General features: G+C 47.9%; 1 protein-coding gene across 1 annotated transcript; it reads left to right on the top strand.

The window, feature by feature from the left end:
- The first annotated feature begins 965 nt into the window (after positions 1 to 965).
- On the top strand, positions 966 to 16,481 carry RCC1L (RCC1 like). Its single transcript, XM_035342838.1, has 11 exons — positions 966 to 1,293; positions 1,897 to 2,026; positions 4,385 to 4,513; positions 5,390 to 5,456; positions 6,559 to 6,610; positions 7,938 to 8,022; positions 9,033 to 9,214; positions 11,391 to 11,475; positions 12,533 to 12,706; positions 14,043 to 14,128; positions 15,723 to 16,481. The coding sequence occupies exons 1-11, from the start codon at positions 1,000 to 1,002 to the stop codon at positions 15,798 to 15,800; spliced, it is 1,362 nt and encodes a 453-aa protein (XP_035198729.1). The 5' UTR covers positions 966 to 999; the 3' UTR covers positions 15,801 to 16,481.
- Positions 16,482 to 18,042: the final 1,561 nt, after the last annotated feature.

Genomic DNA, 18,042 nt, shown 5'->3' with positions numbered 1-18,042 from the left:
GCTCCCTCTAGTGGGAAACCAGGGCTGGGGGTGCAGGTGTGATATTTGCTGGGGCGAGCAAGCTTTGAAGGAGGCCGTGAGGTGGGGTGGCCATGAAGCAGGGAGGCCATGAAGCAGGGAGGCCATGAGGTGAGGAGGCCATGAGGCGGGGAAGCTGTGAGGCAAGGAGGCCATGCGATGAGGAGGCCCCAAATGGTGGTGGGGTGTGATGTGGACAGGGTGACCCATGGTACTGCCAGCGGAGCAGGGCTGCAGGGCTCCCCACGGCCACTGGTGCTGCTCAGCAGTGCCCAGCACATCCCTCCAGCCGCCTCACAGCCCAAGGGCCGCCATGCTGGGAGGCCGGCAGCCATCATAGGGCGGCCTGACAGAGCAGGGAGCAGTGCTAGGACAGCACTGCTGCACCACACGGAGAACAACACTAGGGCTACATGCGGGTGACACTGCACCCAGCCGTGCCAGCTGCATTGGGCCTGGGTTTGCATTTCATTTGGGATCCCCATGTGTGCCGGGGGGGGCTATCCTGTGCAAAGGGTCTTGCTCTCTGTTACTCCATGAAAGGAAGGAGTGGGGAGCTGGGGGTCGGCCTCTTCTCACAGATACCTAGTGATAGGACTAGAGGGAACAGCCTTGAGTTGTGCCAGGGGAGGTTCAGGCTGGAAATGAGGAAATTTCTGGTTGGACATTTCTGCTCAGGAAGAGCAGTCAGGCACTGGGACGGGTTGCCTGGGGAGGTGGTGGCATCACCGTCCCCGCGGGTGTTCAAGGAAAGGTTGGACGAGGTGCTTAGGGATGGTTTTGTGGGTGACAGTGGTATAGGGGGTGGTTGGACCAGATGATTTTTGAAGCTCTTTTCCAACCCTAGTAATTCCGTGACTCCACGAAGGGCCGGCACCGCCGCTTTAACACAGGCACCGCCTGCATAGGGCGGGACAGCGCCGCGCATGGCGCACGCGCAGGGAGGCGGCGACAAAATGGCGGCGGGCGCTTGAGGCGGCGATGGCGGCGCTGAGGCGGGCGCTGAGCGGAGCCTGGCGGCCGCCGCCGCCCTCTCACCGCGGCCTGGCCCGGCCGGCGGGGCCGCCAAGCTCCCGGCAGCTGCGGGAGGCCGACGAGGCCGCCCCGGTGTTCCAGTACGCGGGGAAGGCGGCGCGGCGCCGGGGGCGCGTCTTCGTGTGGGGCTTCTGCCTGGCGGGCGCCCTGGGCATCCCCAGCTTCGTGAGGCCGGACGCGGGCTGGAAGAGGCCGCGGCGGGTGCAGCCGACGCCGTACCGGCTGGAGACGGACGGGAAGGTGCCTGCGGAGGGGGCCCGCTCTGTCGCGACAGGCGATAGAGGCGTGGGTGGGCGTGTGTTCTCCCGGCAGGCCTCTGACAGCAGGAGGGGGTTGGGTATCGCAGCAGGAGTGAATGGTTTCAATATCTTTTTGGGGTTCTTTGAGGGAAAATAGAAGCTTCTAATAGAAGCTAGAAATCATATTTCTTGTCTCTGTGCCTCAGGCCTCGTGCTCTGCTGGTCAGCTCGAGGCAGGGCAGAGCGGCTGGGCCTCCTTGGGCAAATAGAGCGAAACGGGGCTGTTATTCCCCTAATATCCTCCCTTTTTTATTATTTATTGATGTGGGTCAGCAAATAGGTTTTGCTGTTCTGTCTGAACAGGTCCAGAAGCAATTGTACGAACACAAAAGCAAAACACGAAAGCACTGACGTTAGGCTTGTGATTACACCATTATGCTAATCACTAAACATTATTTTTGATCGTTTTACCAAAGGCCATTAATTTGGGCTGCAATTAGACATGGCATAAAGAGTTGCTAATGACAAAACAATCTGGAGTGGAACTTACTTTTCTAAACAGTATTTTATTACTGAACGTTATGCTTTTTGTTTGCCTTCAAAGATCACCTCTGCAGCCTGTGGTTATGGATTCACGCTGCTGTCCTCGAATACCACTGACATCACCAAGGTGTGGGGCATGGGGCTGAACAAGGACTCCCAGCTTGGATTTCAGAGGAGCATAAGAGACAGAAGTAAGGATTGAGGTCTTGTAAAGACTGATGGGGCGGCACTGCGGGATACGTGTGGCATGGGTTGGGGGTATGGAAATGTTCTGGGTGCTGTGGTGCAGATCGCAGGGCCGTACTTCTCTTTAAATATATATATATTTAACGTGGCTGTTATTTTCACTGTAACTGTTTAAGAGATCCATCTGTTCTACACACTGCGCTTGTGGTCTTGCCTGCATATAACTAAAGTGGAAGCAACTGGTTATTCCGCAGAAGCCCGTGTTCGTTGGTTAGGGTGCTGCTTTGAGTCTGTAGTTTGATAGTGGGCAGTGTAGTGGGCTCATTAATAAAGTGGTTTTGGCACGATGGCTTGCTCACTTCTGTTGCTTTTGAATCTCTGAACTAACTCTCTCCCACAGAGGTCTTTTGGCAAAGTCAGTGGAAGCTTTTGTGAAGCTGTAGGTTTTCTTTTTTTTGTTATAATACAAAATTACATTTTGTCAGAAAAACACTTTATTCAGTCATTTGGTCTTATCATAAGCTCTCACATATATGTAAGAAGATGTTTTCTGTGCAGAAAACCATTTATTTCCTCTTCATGCCTTGTAAGAGCATAATACATTAAGGTATAACACGTCTTTTATGGGCAAAAGATTAAATGTTGTGGCAAACTAAAAGAAAATGATTGTTGCTATAGAGAATGCTGAAGCTTACAGTGAGAGTCTTGTGTGTTGCTGCTAGAATCCGGTAAACATTTCTAAGAGTCCGTGTGCTTAAACAGCAACTGGAAAATGATGGAACCACGGAAGCCCCCATTCACTGTTGCTTTTAAAGGTGTCAGCTGTTACTCTGAGTTCTGTAACTGCTCACATCTCAGGAGTGTCCTGTCTTATTCTTGGTTTTCCTCTGATGTATCAATTATTTTTGGTAGAGGATACAGAAACAGGTTAAGTAGTTATGCAGTTAAAGCAAGGGAGTGTAAGGTATTTGGTGAGATCTGTTGAAAGTGATGTGCAGAGTAGTGAGATTGCTGCTGCTCCATGTTTAACTTCTCTCAGACAAGCTTCCTTTTGGGTAAGTTGCTTGTTACTTGGTTTTGCAGCCTTGGTTTGTAACCTACTTGTTCTAATGCCATGTCTGTGTAGAGCTGTTTCCAGGAGAACTTACAACCTGCCAACTTCCAGGTCGTTGTATTTCATGGTCTAACTTCGGCTGTTTCTAAGCTAAACTACTTGCATTTCACGCTAACCATTCCCTGCCTCAGCCACCTTGTTGTTTCTCTTCCTCCAAGATCCTTCAGGTATTGTCAGTGATGGCACTGAGTTCGTTACCACAGATCCCTATAGCTTACTGGCTCAACTGGAAGGAACAGAGAGGGAGAGAGACAGAGAGAAGGAAAAGTTCTCTTGCTTTGTGATGTCTGTGTCTCTTTAGACACGTACAGACCTTGCTGTCTTTCCCTCCCTGCTGCATTGCGTGCCAGGCTACTTGCAAACAGTTGGTTGTGACCCCTCTCCTCACATCAAGTAGTGCCTTACTGTAAGAGTAGTGTAGGTGTTCTGTTTCTTTTTCTAATTGAAGGCAGTGAGAACTAGTTAAAATGCTGCTACATGGGAGCAGAATGCTGCGTCAGGTCTTCTGGGATTAACTTTCACTTGTTCAAGTGGTTTTCTTTGATATCAAAGCTTTTTATCTCACCTTAACCTTTTGCCAAGTACTGATTATGTTTTGCTGCTTTTTTTCTTCCCCAGTTGACCGTAACTGATTGCGTATTCTTCAGGTTACTAAATCTGTTTGGAGTAGAGTCTGTCATTTTCTTTCTTAAACCTTAGATCTCTTATCCCTCATGGAGCCCTGCTTGTTAATGTTTCTTGCACGCCTTTTGCTGAAAGGGCCTTTAATCTGCTGTTCTTTAAATATGAAGCCCTAAGATTTTTTGTTTGCCTTTCATGCTGTCTTTTTGTGGTTGCTGATATTATACCTTGTTCGCCATATCCCCAGTTGTACAGAGCACTTTAGTTGGTGCTTAGTGTTAGGCTTTCTAGTAATCCAGCTTTATTCACCAAAGTGGTTGAACATATGTCTGAAAGGCTCAGTTTCCCAGTTCTGGCCACCTGAAGCCTTAATATTGTTCAGTCTCTAGGATTTTTTGATTAGGCTATGATTCTTGGCTTCGGTCATCACTGTTTTTCTTAATCTCTTCCTCCCAGTGGTGAATATCAGTTGCTATTTTACTTTGTTTAACATCCTGGCTTTCTAAAATATGTCCCCTTTTGTAACAAAATAGGGATCAGTTTGTGTATGCACGATGTAATCAACAAATATTTGATGAATTTGTTTTATAGAATCCACTGACTTTCTAATTTTTCCCTATTTCTTAAGCTAAAGGCTACGAATATGTCTTGGAACCATCTCCAATTCCGTTACCGCTGGAGAAGCCGCAGCAGACTCGAGTCTTGCAGGTGTCCTGTGGGAGAGCCCATTCCCTGGTCTTGACGGACAGCGAAGGAGGTGTGGTATTGCCTTTGCTGATGACAAGGGATGCCTGACTGTGCTTTCATTTTAAAAAAATCTGAGAAGGGTTGCCTTAGATCCTCAAGAACTAGACCCCAGATGGGCTGTTGCATTGTAAATATGGTGCAGGTAGCTGCTGGCCTTCATGTGATTGCTCCCAGGAGGGAGAGGCCTCAGCTGATAACCAGGTGTCAAGCCCTGCATGCTGTTTGGCTCAAGCTGTAAACGTGTTGGATGCTTTTTTGCTACAAGTACTGCAAAATACGGTTTGTTTATGTAGCCCCAGGCCTCGCTTAAGTGTAGGCTATTTGTCTTGTTCAGGCAGATGTTTTTGAACTCCATTTTGAATGGCTATGCCAATAATTGTGTGTTACCTTCCCCATGAAGTCCCTGAGTGCTGCATTTATAAAAGCCATGAATTAATAGGGCCTTCATACAGAAGATCTGCTTTGTGAATTGGCTTTCCATGTCTCCGGTTAACTCTGGTGCAGTGGCTTCAGCGCCGCACAGAGCAATCCAGTGCTGCTTATCACTGGGTGAGCTGGCTGACTGAATGCTCCTGTGGGAGGCTGCTCTATTTCGGAGTCTCCTTGGCAACAGCACAATGAACAAGGCAATTAGTGAAGAACAGCCACTGGGCTCCAGGTACTGCCCCATGCCTGCAGCACTACCAGCAACATATTGTTGGCTAAAATGGCTTTGGGCACTTGAATTTAAGTGGACCTGCTTTGAAGAAAGCTTATGCCAATTTCTACAGTACTGTGTTAGATCTTTCATGCTGAGGACCTCATTAAAATATTCTGTGTACCTGCAAAGAGACTTTCATGAGGCTGGACAGTAACAAAACTCATGCATCTTATTACTGTTTTTCAGTTTTCACCATGGGAAACAATTCTTACGGACAGTGTGGTCGGAAGATAGTTGAAGATGAAATTTACAGGTGAGAATCCAAAGCATATGAGCTTTCTTAGTGCTTAAAAACGTTATCGCGTGAAAATAACCCTTCAGTAAAACCTGGAGGTAGGAAAAGTCTGGTGGTACAGGGATACTGTTCAAGATTAAAGAGCCTGAGAACAGGCTTTTATGATGCAGGCATCATATAAAGGGCCTGGCTTTAAACCCAAGCTGAGTACGAGTGCTCTTCTGACCATGTTCATAAAATAGAAAAAGCTGTCGGCATCTGACAGTTTTCACAGGGCACAGTGAGGAAAACCCAACCTTTGTAACTAGCCCGAGGTAATCAGTGTTAGCAGTCCTTTTTCCCTTTAGCCTCTCAGAGGGGTGTGCAAGTGCTGTTTCTGAGGGTGTTAGAAATGCCGTGTAATCATGAAAGAGATCTTTTTATTGAGCCTCTTTGCTGTAACTGTGTTTGAGTCTCTACTGCTTTTCCTTTGTAGTGTTTTTGTGGGCTGCACTGAAGCATATGCTCAAAATACTTGATGAGACACTAGCGATGTAACTGGGTAGTGGGAATAAGCTGAAAGTTACTGATTCCCTGGCAGGGCCTATAAAAGATCTTGCTGATTGCTCCTAGATCCACAGGACTTGGCCTGTGGAGTTTAAGAAAATGGCTGTAATTTAACTAGCTCTCTTTCACCTGGATGCTGGAATTTAGTCATGGGATTGTTCAGAACTCCCATTTTTATGGAAGAATAAAATGAATGCTGACAGACACTTCTCTGTTTGTGCTCTGGGGTTTAAATCTGGTTAGTCTGTAGTTAAGCCTAGCGTTGTATGGGAGCTGCAGTATTACCACATGTCTGTGCTCGTGCCAGACTAGGGAAGGTGTTTGAGGGCTGTTCCCACCCCTAATTCCCATAGAAGATTGTTTAAGTAGTGACAGTTCTTCTTAAAGAGGATAATGCATTAATTTTAGGGTGGAACAGTACTTTCTGAACATACAAGAATGTGAAAGGATCACTCTTGTCCTAGCAAAGTGGCTTTCAGTAACGGCAGGTCTACCTTCACACTTAGAAGTTGCTGTCTTCTGAATTCCGCTGTGTTGCCTTTTCTCTTTTTGGTTGTTGTTTGGTGGTGTCCAGTGAAAGCCATTTGATTCATCAGCTGAATGATTTTGACAGCAGAGTTGTCCAGGTAAGAGGATCTTCTGAACCTAGTTCTGAAGGTGGGTTGAAAAGTGGCTGAATGGCTGGTCCAGAGGGCGGTGGTCAGAGGCACAAACCCAGTGGGAGGCCAATAATCCCCATGTACCGGGTCAGTACTGGGCCCTGTCCTGTGTCGCAGCTTCATTAATGGTCTGGAGGGTGGGGTGTGCCCCTGCAAGTTCGCAGATGACGCTGAGATGGGAGAAGCAGCAGAGGCTGTGTTGCCATCCAGACAGCCACGGACAAGAAGAAACTTGCTGACAGCAGCCTCCTGCAGTTCCGCAGGGAAAATGCAGGGTCCTGCCTCGGGGGAGGAACAGCCCCAGGCACCAGGACGTGCTGGGACTGACTGACTGGGGAGCAGCTTGGCAGAAAAAGCTATGGGAGTCCTGGTCGCTTGGCAACTGCTTTATTTTGAGTTTTGTCTTCCCCATTTCAAAAGTAAGCTGTGAAACCTCCTTAGGGACTGCAGAGCAGTGTATTTGACACGGATTCTTTGTGCTGCTGCAGCACTTCCAGGCATGGGAGAAGTTCACTAGTATGGCTGGGCTGCTATAACAGTACTTTGGGGGTATGTTGCTCCTGGGCCAGGCAGCGTCCTCAAAGGCAAGGATCATTTAGGTCAGCAGTATGAGAATCCACCGTCGTACATCCTAATTACGTTTAGATTTAGGCTTATAAACTTCTGTTTATGCTCTAATTTTTTTCAAGGGAGTTGAGTAAGTGGTACCCATTTGACTACCAAGAATTTTAAGCATGTGGGTGCTGTGAAAGTACAATCTCTTAATTTGTGGGCTAACTTTTAATCTTTGGCTAATTTCTAGGCTCTGTTTCTGAAGATGTTGGCTTTAATTTAGGCCAGGCCTGTGGCAGACATGATTGCTGGTTCAACATGAATGTCAGTTTGAGAACAGATGTGTTCCTAGAGCTCTCGCATGGCAAGGGATCAATGGCAGTTTGTAGCTGGCGCTGAGAGCCACGTGGTAGCACTCTGGGAAGGGAGAGCTCTTTACTGCTCTGTTACGTTGCACTGCTGAATTGAGCTTTCTGTTAACGAAGCCTTGTTTTGGCTCTGAGACCAAGTCAGCTGCAGCATCACTTTCCACCAAGAAAGTTCTATTTCTTGTGCTGTCTCATGCTGTTCAGAGCTTTCCCTGTCCATGAAGCCATTGGATTTGTAGGGAAAGGTCAAAATCTGTGCTGCTGGGCATTGTAGAGGTTCATCGCTCAATTTGTCTGCCTGTAATGCTTCATTAAATCAGTTCTGAACACGGGACCTTTCCTGACCAGCTCTGGCTTTTTTTTTTTGTGTGCAGGTTGTGTGTGGCCAGGACCACAGTCTGTTTAGAACCGAGAAAGGCGCAGTCTTTGCATGTGGTTGGGGAGCTGATGGACAAACAGGTAGGAGCTCAGCTCAGCTTGCGCTGTAGTGATTGATGAGTATAATGAGCTGCCCTCATCCAGAGCTCATGATGGATGTTGTTCTCCATGTGTGGATGCAAACGGGCTGGTGTGTTCCCAGCTGTGTGCAGATGTTCTCAATGCTCTCAGGTAACCACACAGACACACCAGTTCAGTTCATTTTCAGGATGCCATGCTGGCAATCCGAGCATGCATCCAAACATGCAGTCTGAGGAGAACATGTTTACTATCCCAATTGAGAGGGCATGTGGAAATGGCACACATAAATTAGCTTCTTGGTTCTGTGCAGATGTTGCTTCATGATTCGCATTTCAGAGTCTTTTTTGCTTCCTAATCCTTTTGAACTGTCAGAGACCTTTGGCTGCTGCTGTCTTAGTATGGGAGCTTTGGCCAGGCCCTTGTTCTGGTGGCTCTTGCTGTCAGAGGACTTTATCTGAGCATTTCCTACTGTTCAGTCCTACTGCTTCTGAAGCTGGATTCTTCCTGTGGTTTTCTCCTGCAGGCATACCGCAGTCCATCCTGGTTGTCATCTGCTTTCTGGCCTCTTGTCCAGGCAGCTGTCATGCGGTGTGCTTGGTTCCCAGCATCTTTTGTCACTTCACCTGCTGTTGTCTAAAATGATTGCGGAGTGTGCTGTCACTCATGGTTGTCCTTGCAGAAGTCACGGTGCAGCAGCTTTATGAAAGCCTGCCTCTCTCAGGGTAACTGCCTGGCTTGGTTAGTGCTCTCAAACGCTTGCAGATGAGTGACCAGGGCTTAGACTGTTCTCCAGGTGTGACTGTAAAGTTGTTTTGTACTCCAGAGAGCTAGCTTTGGTTAGTAGAGCTGATGTTTAGGGCTGCTTTTCCACTGAAGTTGGTTGTTACGGGCAGAAAGATTTCTTTTGGAGTGAGGGTGAGTGGTCTGTAACATGACAAAATGGTCCTATGTAGGCATTAAAGTATGGGTGGGAAAAAATCTTGCTCACATCTTTCCTCTTCTCCTTTCAGGCCTTGGGCACTACAATATCACCAGTATTCCTACGAAGCTAGGTGGTGACATCGCTGGAGTGAACATTATCCAGGTCTCTTCCTACGGGGACTGTTGTCTGGCTGTCTCAGATGAGGGAGACCTCTTTGGCTGGGGGAATTCCGAATACTTGCAGCTGGCATCTGTCACAGAAACCACGCAGGTCAGTTGGCCTGGGAGGGTTATACATGTTTGTTATGCTGCAGTTAAAAATTACACATTTCTCCCAGCTCTTTTTTTTTTTTAATTTGACAGCAGTGTAAATCAATATAAACTAACACCAGTAGCAGCCTGATTTTCCCAGTGCTTATAAAGCCAACCAGACTGAAATGGTTGTTGAGATTTAGGGCAGTATGTCAGCTAGCTAGTGACAGGCAGAGGTTTGGGTTACCTCATGCTGGTTTGTCTGTCTCTTACAAAGGAAGAGCACACCCTTTGACCTCATCCCCGGTCCACTGACTCTGCACCAAGTGAGATCCAGTTTGAGTGTTTGTGCTGGTTTCTGGACAGAAGCAGCAGATTTTTTGGCTGTCTAAGATTTTTGAAAGGCCATGCTTTGAGCAGGGTTTTGGTCCAGGTGACCCTTGGAAGTGCCTTCCAATCAGCCCTGGTGGGACTGTGTGGTTCTCTTTAGAGTCTGACACAGAAAAGGAGCACCTGAACTCCTTCCCCACCCCAGAAAGCAGCTGGTGATAAAAAGGAAGGTGACAAAACAAGACATCTTTGAAAGTGTGCTTCACAGCAGCATTCATTCCCAATCCCTTCTGCCTTAAATAATGCTGTACTTGTACCCATCAGCTTACAATTTGAGGTATAAAGGCACCTTGCTAAATAGCCAGCCCCAGAAGTGTAATAACTTGATTTTTGAGGTTGCTTGCTGAAATCCCACGGACTGGATTGGTTCTCACTCACTGTCAACACTGAGTGGGAAATTCATTGACAGTTTACAAACTGGTTCTGTGGCTGTTTGTTGTAGTTTCGTGGGCACTTATGATTAATATTGAAGGGAAGTAAAGAGGAATTCCCTTTGGATTTTTCAGATTTTTGATATTTTTTTGTGACTTGGAGGATGGAGTATTGGTCTGTTGGCTAGCATACATCAGGGCTACTATCTTGGTACTTGTAAATTATGAACAGATTTTTGAGGCACTCAAGATCTGTAGAAAGAAGGAGGTGGAAAAAAGGTATATTGCACAAGAATCCAGTGAAGGCACTGTACACAGAGGGTCTTGCTAGGTCTTCAGCTGCTTTAATAAACTCTAATCAAGGTTTTGTTGAGACACACAATACAGTGAGAAGCTGCTTTCTTTAATTACATACTTCATAATGTTGAGCTCTATGCTCAGGGCCTGAATTTTTCACCAGCTACTTCAGTAGGCTTATAGCTGACTCCTAAACAAATCTCAGTGTTTTGAAGATAATGATTTTCTTTGGAGCAAGCTTACATGGGGAAAGAACAGTGCTGACTTGACACCAAGTGTTGCAGTACTGAGGTCATCAGGCAGTTGGTTTCCTCCTAGAGGTAGTGCAGAAAACAGTCAGGGAATTCATAATACTCTTCTATTCGTGGCAGAAGGCTAAGAGCAGGCAACTGCATTAGTGTGGCTTTAATTAAACAGGTACCTTTGTATCTCCTGCTACTCCTGACCTACCCTTACTGTAGGGCTAATTGTTGGGACCCAGGAGGCCTGAGGACAGTTAAGCAGCGTAGCACCTTCCCGGCTGTGTGCTCCTGACTGAGGTCGGAGAGGTCTGAGGCAGATGAGTGGCACCTCTGCCACAGCTGGAGTTTTAGATACCATGTAAATAACATCCAAACTGTGACGTTGCAGAGCTGGGTATTACCTGTGACATCTGAGGTCAGTGTTGACACCTGGCAAGCTCTGTAGGTTTCTGCTGTACCGAACCCTACTGAATAAGACTGATATTCTTCGAGTGGTTTTCCTTGGTGCGTTCAGAAATGCTGCTGCAGAGCACTTTAGTCACTTTGCCCACTGGGAGGCCTTGGCAGTGTGCTCACATGCTGAAGTTTGCGCTGTGTGACCTGCAGAGCTGGGGATACCAGCAGCCCTTAAGTGCTCCCAGCTTTGCTGCCCTGTGTAGGCTTTCCGCTGGGTAGCTATTTCTGATGTGTCTGTGCTCTCAACCTTAATGAATTTCATGTAGGTTTTTTAGTCCTGGGACTTGCATTCGTTCTGTTATTCAGGCAGCAAAGGCTGTCTGCATTTAAGTTGCCAGTGTATGCGAGCTCTAACCAGAACCAGAGAACAAGTTAAAAATGTATGTCTGGTTTCCAGTTTAGTACCTTGTCTGTAACGACTCTCTGCAACCTCCTGCAGGTCAGTGTTCCCAGACACTTGCCGTTCAAGATTGGGAAGATAAAGGAGGCTGCGTGTGGAGGGACGGGCAATGTTGTGCTGACGGGTGAGGTCACGTCCACAATTGTCCCCCTTAATGCAGGGCCCTGACAGTGGGTGGGCTGTAACTTACTGGAGCAGGCTTCTTGTTGGTTGGAAGCAGGGCTTGCTGTCAGTGTGAGGAGAGCTGTGAGACTGCACAGTGTGGTTAAAAACGTTCTGGAGAGGCTCTGCATGAGCCACGGAGCATCTCTTCTAGCCTGTGCTGCTGGGAAGCTGTGTGTGTCCTGTTGGTGGTGCTTATGCAAGCTAGAAGGAGAGCACAGTTACTGCCTGCTGCTCTGATCCCTTGTTTTCTCATCACGTGGGCCCTGTGTGGCCTGTATGAAGATGAATATAGGAAGGAAGGCGACGCCTGAGAGGGAGAACATCCCTTCAGACTCAATATAAATCTGACATGTAAATAAACTTTGATAAACTAGTCTGGAAAGTAGAGAGCTCTGAGGAGAGTGAAAGTGCAACAGGCTTCTTACTGAATAGTTTTGGGGATTGCCAGTGGTGCACAGCTTGCAAGTTGCTGAATAAGGGATTGAGGGAAAGGAGTGTACTACTTTGAGGAAGGATCCTCTTGATGAAGAGGTTCCTATATACGGTGCTATTGCTGTGATGACACTGGAGCTGCTAGCATGAAGGCAGCAGAGCTGGCAGTCATGGCAACTTACTCTGTCTTACGCTGTCCAACTGCTGCCTTTCCCAGGCACCCAGCTTGAGGCAGAACGCCAGGCAGGGCCACCAGCCTGCCGCTGCTTTGGCTGTGCCTCAAAGGAGAAAGCAGTGATAATAAAACTCAGCCGCTAGCTGAAGTATTTTATCCAGTCTGCACTATGTTGGCACTTTTCCCCCATGAACGTTCTGCCCATGAAGCTTGACTGGCTTACACAGCTTAGGAAAAAATTAAGGCATTTGGATGGAAACACATTGTTTGCTACCTTTTAATGTTCAAAAGGAGTTAGTCTGCTGTAGGAGAAAGGATAGCATACCTTTGGATCTGATGAACTTTTGGTTGTGGTGTGAATTTCACAAGTGCAGACTTTCTTACCGAATGTGTTCTTATTGTGATGCAGAAGAAGGAAATGTTTATGTCTGGGGATATGGAATTCTTGGGAAAGGACCAAACCTAACAGAAACAGCGGTGCCAGAGATGATCCCGCCCAGCCTCTTTGGCTGGTCAGACTTGAATCCGGACATCCGCGTTGCTCATGTTCGCTGTGGACTCAGCCAATTTGCAGCACTTACAAGTAAGTTTCTTCTTCTACTGTCAAGAGAAAGTCATGTGGTTATATTCTTGGCAGCATTGAAAGCTAAAAAATCTTTCTTAAACCACACTGGAACGCAGCAGGAGGGACAGACAGCATGTTTGCAGTTGTCAGCACGGTCTCTAAGCATAGGTACTGCTGCAATAGAGCCTATTACAACATGAACGTAGGGCTGTTACCTACTTGTCACTTCTAGGGCGGACTTAGAAGAACAACACTTGCTTAAATAAAGCCTAATACAAAAAAAAAAAAACTCAAACAGGAAACCCAGGAAGGTTTTTTAATTTCCGTGTACAGGGTAAGTTAGTCAGTTACACTTCTGGAGCAAAAGGAGTATGTGTGATAAATGGGCAAGGTAAAACTGAGCCTAAATCGGAGGGAGATGACGGGGTTTCTTGCCCCTTCTTACCAATTCAGTTAGCAGGCTCAGGTGGGAAGACCTACACGTTTACTATGCTAAGCTTAGGGCAGTCTGGTATGTACACGGTGTATTTGATGCCTGTCTTCAAAGGAAGTTCTGAATGTGAAGGTCACTTAAAGATGGGCAGCAGGGGGCAGCAACACAGAGAACCCGTGTACTAATTAGCAAAAGTAATGGCTTACTCATGAAAAGTGCTGGGTGCTGATGTGCTCGGCCCTCACTGGGGAAGCTGTGGGTGTGAGTCTGAGTCTAGTCACAGGGTGCTTGTAACTGCTCTCCCCCGTTAGCCAGGAGGAGTTACACACCAGGTGGTACTGGTGTTCTAGGTTTAATGTCTGTGCTGTGGAGCTGATTTGCACACTTCTGAGATCTGTGTGCTGAGAGGCTTAAGAAGTGGTCTCCCTCCAGTACAGCCGAATACATTTTTTTTCTTTTCCCAAGTTACCACTAGAAGGTAACTTCTGTCAGGCAGCTGAACAACCGGTGTCCAGGTGATGGCCTGGGGCAGGTATCACTGCCTTGCTTACTGGTAGCTTATTGGGGTCAGCTGTAATTGTTTAATTTCCAGTGCAATTGATTCACTTCACTACAAGTGATTGCCTGGAATATCTTCTGCTGCATTCTTTCTTCAAATAAAATTCCAAAGCAAGAGCTGTAAGAAGGGAAGGCAAAGGCAGACTTGTACCCAGAGTTTGCTACTTGTCCTGCTCATTAGGCGTCGCTTTCCCCAAGCACATTTCTTGTGCTTGGAACTGAACTTCAGGGCTTTCATGCTGCATGTATAACCCTTTATACTCCCAGCAGTGCTGTAGCCACACTTGCCAACGTCACAAATAGGGCAGTCTCATTAAAAAAGAACTATTTTTATTCTTTTTTTCCCTTCTTCTTTCTACATAGACAGAGGAGAGCTCTTTGTATGGGGCAAGAATCTAAGAGGGTGCCTGGGAATTGGAAGAATGGAAGACCAGTATTTCCCATGGAGGGTAAGGATTAAGACCAAGAGTGTACTCTTTAGCTAACCTTTGTTATCGTGAGGCCAAGAAACATTTGCTGCATAGTTTGAAATAATTTTGGAAGAAGTGAAAACCTAAGACAACTGTAGGACTGCTTTCTTTTCCAGAGATCCTTGCCTCATGTGCTCTAGGGGTGGAGGTGTTCGGTAAATTTGAGTCTTCTGGTTCTGCTCTTTCAGTATGGATTTCAGATCCCAAAGCAGGACCTGGTGCTGTGCCATCACTCCTGAACCACAGGAATGGCATCTTCCTTACATCTGCAGCCTTACTGCCTCTTCCCTTCCCCTCTAACCTGCACTTCATTTCTGTGCATACTGCAAAGAAAACTGCCAGCATTGGTCACCTGTGACCCCTAAGACTTGTGTTTCACATCTAACTAGGTGAATGTTCTGGCTGTGTTAGTAAGGCTGTGCTGGCAGCCAGACCAAATAGCAGTGGGCTCCCTGCCCCTGCTCCTTTTCCAAGCCAAGCATCTGTGGCGGTGGGTCACCGGGCTGTTACAGTAGGAGACGCTGAGCCACTGAGCTGTTTTTGTAGCTGGTTCACAGTGCTTCCAGTTCCACTCCCTCGTGGTTGGCTTTGAGAGCTAGACTGGAGGTGTAGAAAAGCTTGGCTCCGGAGTTCAGCGCTCAGCCCAACAGATGTTCCCAGTCTCCACCAGGGGCCACCTTAGAGAGGAGGGAGGTGACCAGTTGGACCACCCTGCAGTCCCCTTCTGTGTCCCTGAACTCGCAGTGGATGTGTTTCTTTGGCATGCGTTCTTTTAAAAAGGAACCCCAAAACCCATCTCTGGAGCATCTGACTAAAATCACACTGCTGTGGCTGAGTGTGGTCTCTGCACCACGCGTGGCGTGTCCAGGTTTCCCTAGGTGGATGCTGAGGGTAGTTCTTCCTCCAACAGCCAGCTCGTGCAGGAGATCAAGTATCATTATGGTACTGCCATGTACCAAAACAAGGGCAGTTACCAGGCCCTTTGCCTGTCATGTCCCACTCTAGAGCTGGCCATCTCTACCTTCCCTTAGCTCCGAGGAAAAGCTTGCCCTTTGTAGCTTCAACTTTCCTTGAGCTGTAAGCATAAGGAAGTGAAAGAACTGTAACTGTGCTGGTGGGTGAGCTGGGTCTGCTTAGTATCAAAGCAAAAACAGCCTGAGGCAAAGCCGAGCTCTTGCATCTCTCCTGTCCTTGCTGTTGAGAGAAGAGGCTAATCCTTGTGGTGCTTGGGCAGGCCCTCTTCTTGTCTGCATTATGCTCTGGTTGGTCGCGCTGCTGCTGAGCAGATGGGCCGAGGCTTTGGTCTCCTCACTGGCTGCTACTGAGATGGTGCTTTCTGTCCTTCCGAAGCTTTGTGCCCTCCTGGGAGGGGAGAAGGGGAATATTTGGCAGCTTGATGCACGAGCACGTCTGGTGCTGGATCTTGCTTTCTCTGGGTTCTCAAGATGACTAGTCTGATACAAGTTCCTGTAAAAGCAACCGGTATATTAAGCAGAAGGAAGAATGAGAAATGGGAAATACTGGGTGCAAAACACCAGCTTGAGAAATAACCTGCTGTTATGCTCTGATCCAGGTGACTGTGCCCGGTGAGGTGGTGGACGTCGCATGTGGCGTGGATCACATGGTAAGCATGGTTAAATCTTTCACCTAGCAATGCTGCTGGGCCTCAGCGCAGCGCTTTGAAGATGGGGAGCTCGGTGATGAGCTTCTGGGAAAGGAAGATTCGCTCCATGGAGCCAGACAAGAAGTGACTGAGCAGGGACAGCCCTAGCAGTGCCTCGGTGTGCTCTCGTCTCTGCATTGTTGAAACGCTCCGGCCTAGCTGCAGGAGGAAGGATGCTCCCTGAGGAGGGCAGCAGTGCACGGAGTGCTCTGACAGCTTCCTGACAAACTCCCAAAGAGGCTGAGGCCCAGCCCGCAGCTGGTGCTTCCTGTGCAATAGGATGAAGAGATCTCCCTCAGGAAGACTGGTGTGAGGTGAAATTCATAGCACGGGGCATTCGTTTACGAGTGCTTTCCTTGTCACCAGCTCTGGGGTGTCAGCACTGGACTGAGCCAAGCTCTTTCCCCAGGAAAAGCTTTATAGTTACTAGTTTTTAATGCAGAAGAAAACTCATTCTGGCTGTTGGAGTCCAGCGCAGCTGTGCTTGGAGTCCCCTACCACATGTGCTCTGCCCAGGCCGCTGTTCTCTGCAGAAGCTGGACACGGCCACGTGCCTGTGGCCCAGGCTGTCCCAGGCTCTGCGTGCTCTCTGAAGGCTGAACAGCCAGGGAACGTACAGGGAACACGTTTGTTAGACTGGGAGAGTGAGAACTTGTCTGCAGGGGGAAAGTGCTGCTGAATAAGACCTGGAAAGATAAATACACTGCTGCTGTGGAAGCACAGGCCGAAGAGCAGTGGCCAGTCCAGCCTATTTATGGAAGTAGGCTGGAAACAAAGGTCCTTCCAAACTGCACGCGGGGCTGATGTTCAGGCAGTGGAAATGAGCAGCACTCACTGTTTGTCACGTAGTGGTCTCTGTGTGCTGATCACAAGCTGCTGCCTTTGATTTCGGGGAGTCCTGGCAGCCTTTCTTGTCCCTGGGGTTATGGTGGCTCTGAGTTGCAAAGAGCCCTCTTGGCTTAGCCTGGCTTTCCTGCAGGGCGTGGGCCTTAGTGGGCAGTAAGCACAGCCTTGTTTCTTGGTGCCTTCCTAGCAGAGAAGTTGTGTTAAGCTCACTTAGGATGCAGTAAGCTAAAGGAGAGGGGAAGCAGCTGGATGTGCCTGTAGCAGGCACTCAGCAAATCTCACACAAGTGCGGGACAGTTGTTTCTTGTGAAATGCTCCCAGCCTCAGGCATAGCTGTGTCACTTAGGTATGGGATACTCCTGCTTTGTCTAAGAAAATAAATTATTATTGGAAAAAAAATATTTTTGCAAAATCCAAGTGATTGTTTTAAATAAAGCAATTGTGAAGTCTTTGTATCCTTGTTTCTTAATAATGGAAATGTTACTTGATTTCACACAGGGGCTACTCCGTCTTCTAGTCTGCATTTAAGCTTAGGCATTTTGGTATGGAGTGGTGTGGCAGGAACCTTCTGTCATCTGAGGTACCTCTGCACCAGGAGGAGCTGTACTCCTTTAGGCCTGTAGCTGTGCCCCTGAGGCCACCACCTACTTCCCTTTAGCTCCATTAGCTGGAATTCTGTACCAAATCGGTTTTGTCTTAGCCCAATCAGAGCTTGGGGCCAAGCTCTATGCTAAGGCAGTAACTTACAGAGGATTTTGCATAAGCTGTAGGGAAGGTGAAACAAAGTATGCCAACAGCCCTGTGTATGAGCTACTCTTAATATCGCTATGGTTGTGGTGATGGGTTGAGGCAGAACAAGCAGAGAGTGAACGTTAAATTGCAACAGAACTTCACTGCTGTGCCTTCCCATTAAGTGAGCCTTGATTTATACCTTCTGCATCTGGTGTGAGCAGCCTGAGCTGCCCAAACGTGTTGTGTTGGCCTCCTGGGAGCAGCTGTGTCCTTTTTACATGAGGAAGCTTATTAAAGCATTGAAAATAAATACAAAAAACAGTGGCAAGGAAGGTGTTTGTAACAACTCCCTCAGGCATGCTGCTGTTTGAGGAGGCTGCAGGATTGCAGGTCGGTGCCTGGGCCCTCTGCAGGCCTGCAGCTGCTCTGCCAGCAGCGCTGCTTGGGCCTCTCAGAGAGCTGGGCTGGGGCCTGGTGCCACGTCCTACCTGCTTGTCTTGCAGTCCTGCTGTGCAATAAATTGCAAAGTCTGTGTGTTAATTAAATGCCAGCAAGGTCTTTAGCCCTAAATAGAAGTGTTACACAACTTAATGCACTGGGGAGGGTTGCAATTTCATTGCAGTGGCCGTGGGCATTCACTAACGGCGTGGTG

The sequence above is a fragment of the Oxyura jamaicensis genome, chromosome 19, assembly GCF_011077185.1.
Source record: "Oxyura jamaicensis isolate SHBP4307 breed ruddy duck chromosome 19, BPBGC_Ojam_1.0, whole genome shotgun sequence".
Taxonomy (NCBI): Eukaryota; Metazoa; Chordata; class Aves; order Anseriformes; family Anatidae; genus Oxyura; species Oxyura jamaicensis.
This window is presented reverse-complemented; position numbering and strand designations above follow the sequence as displayed.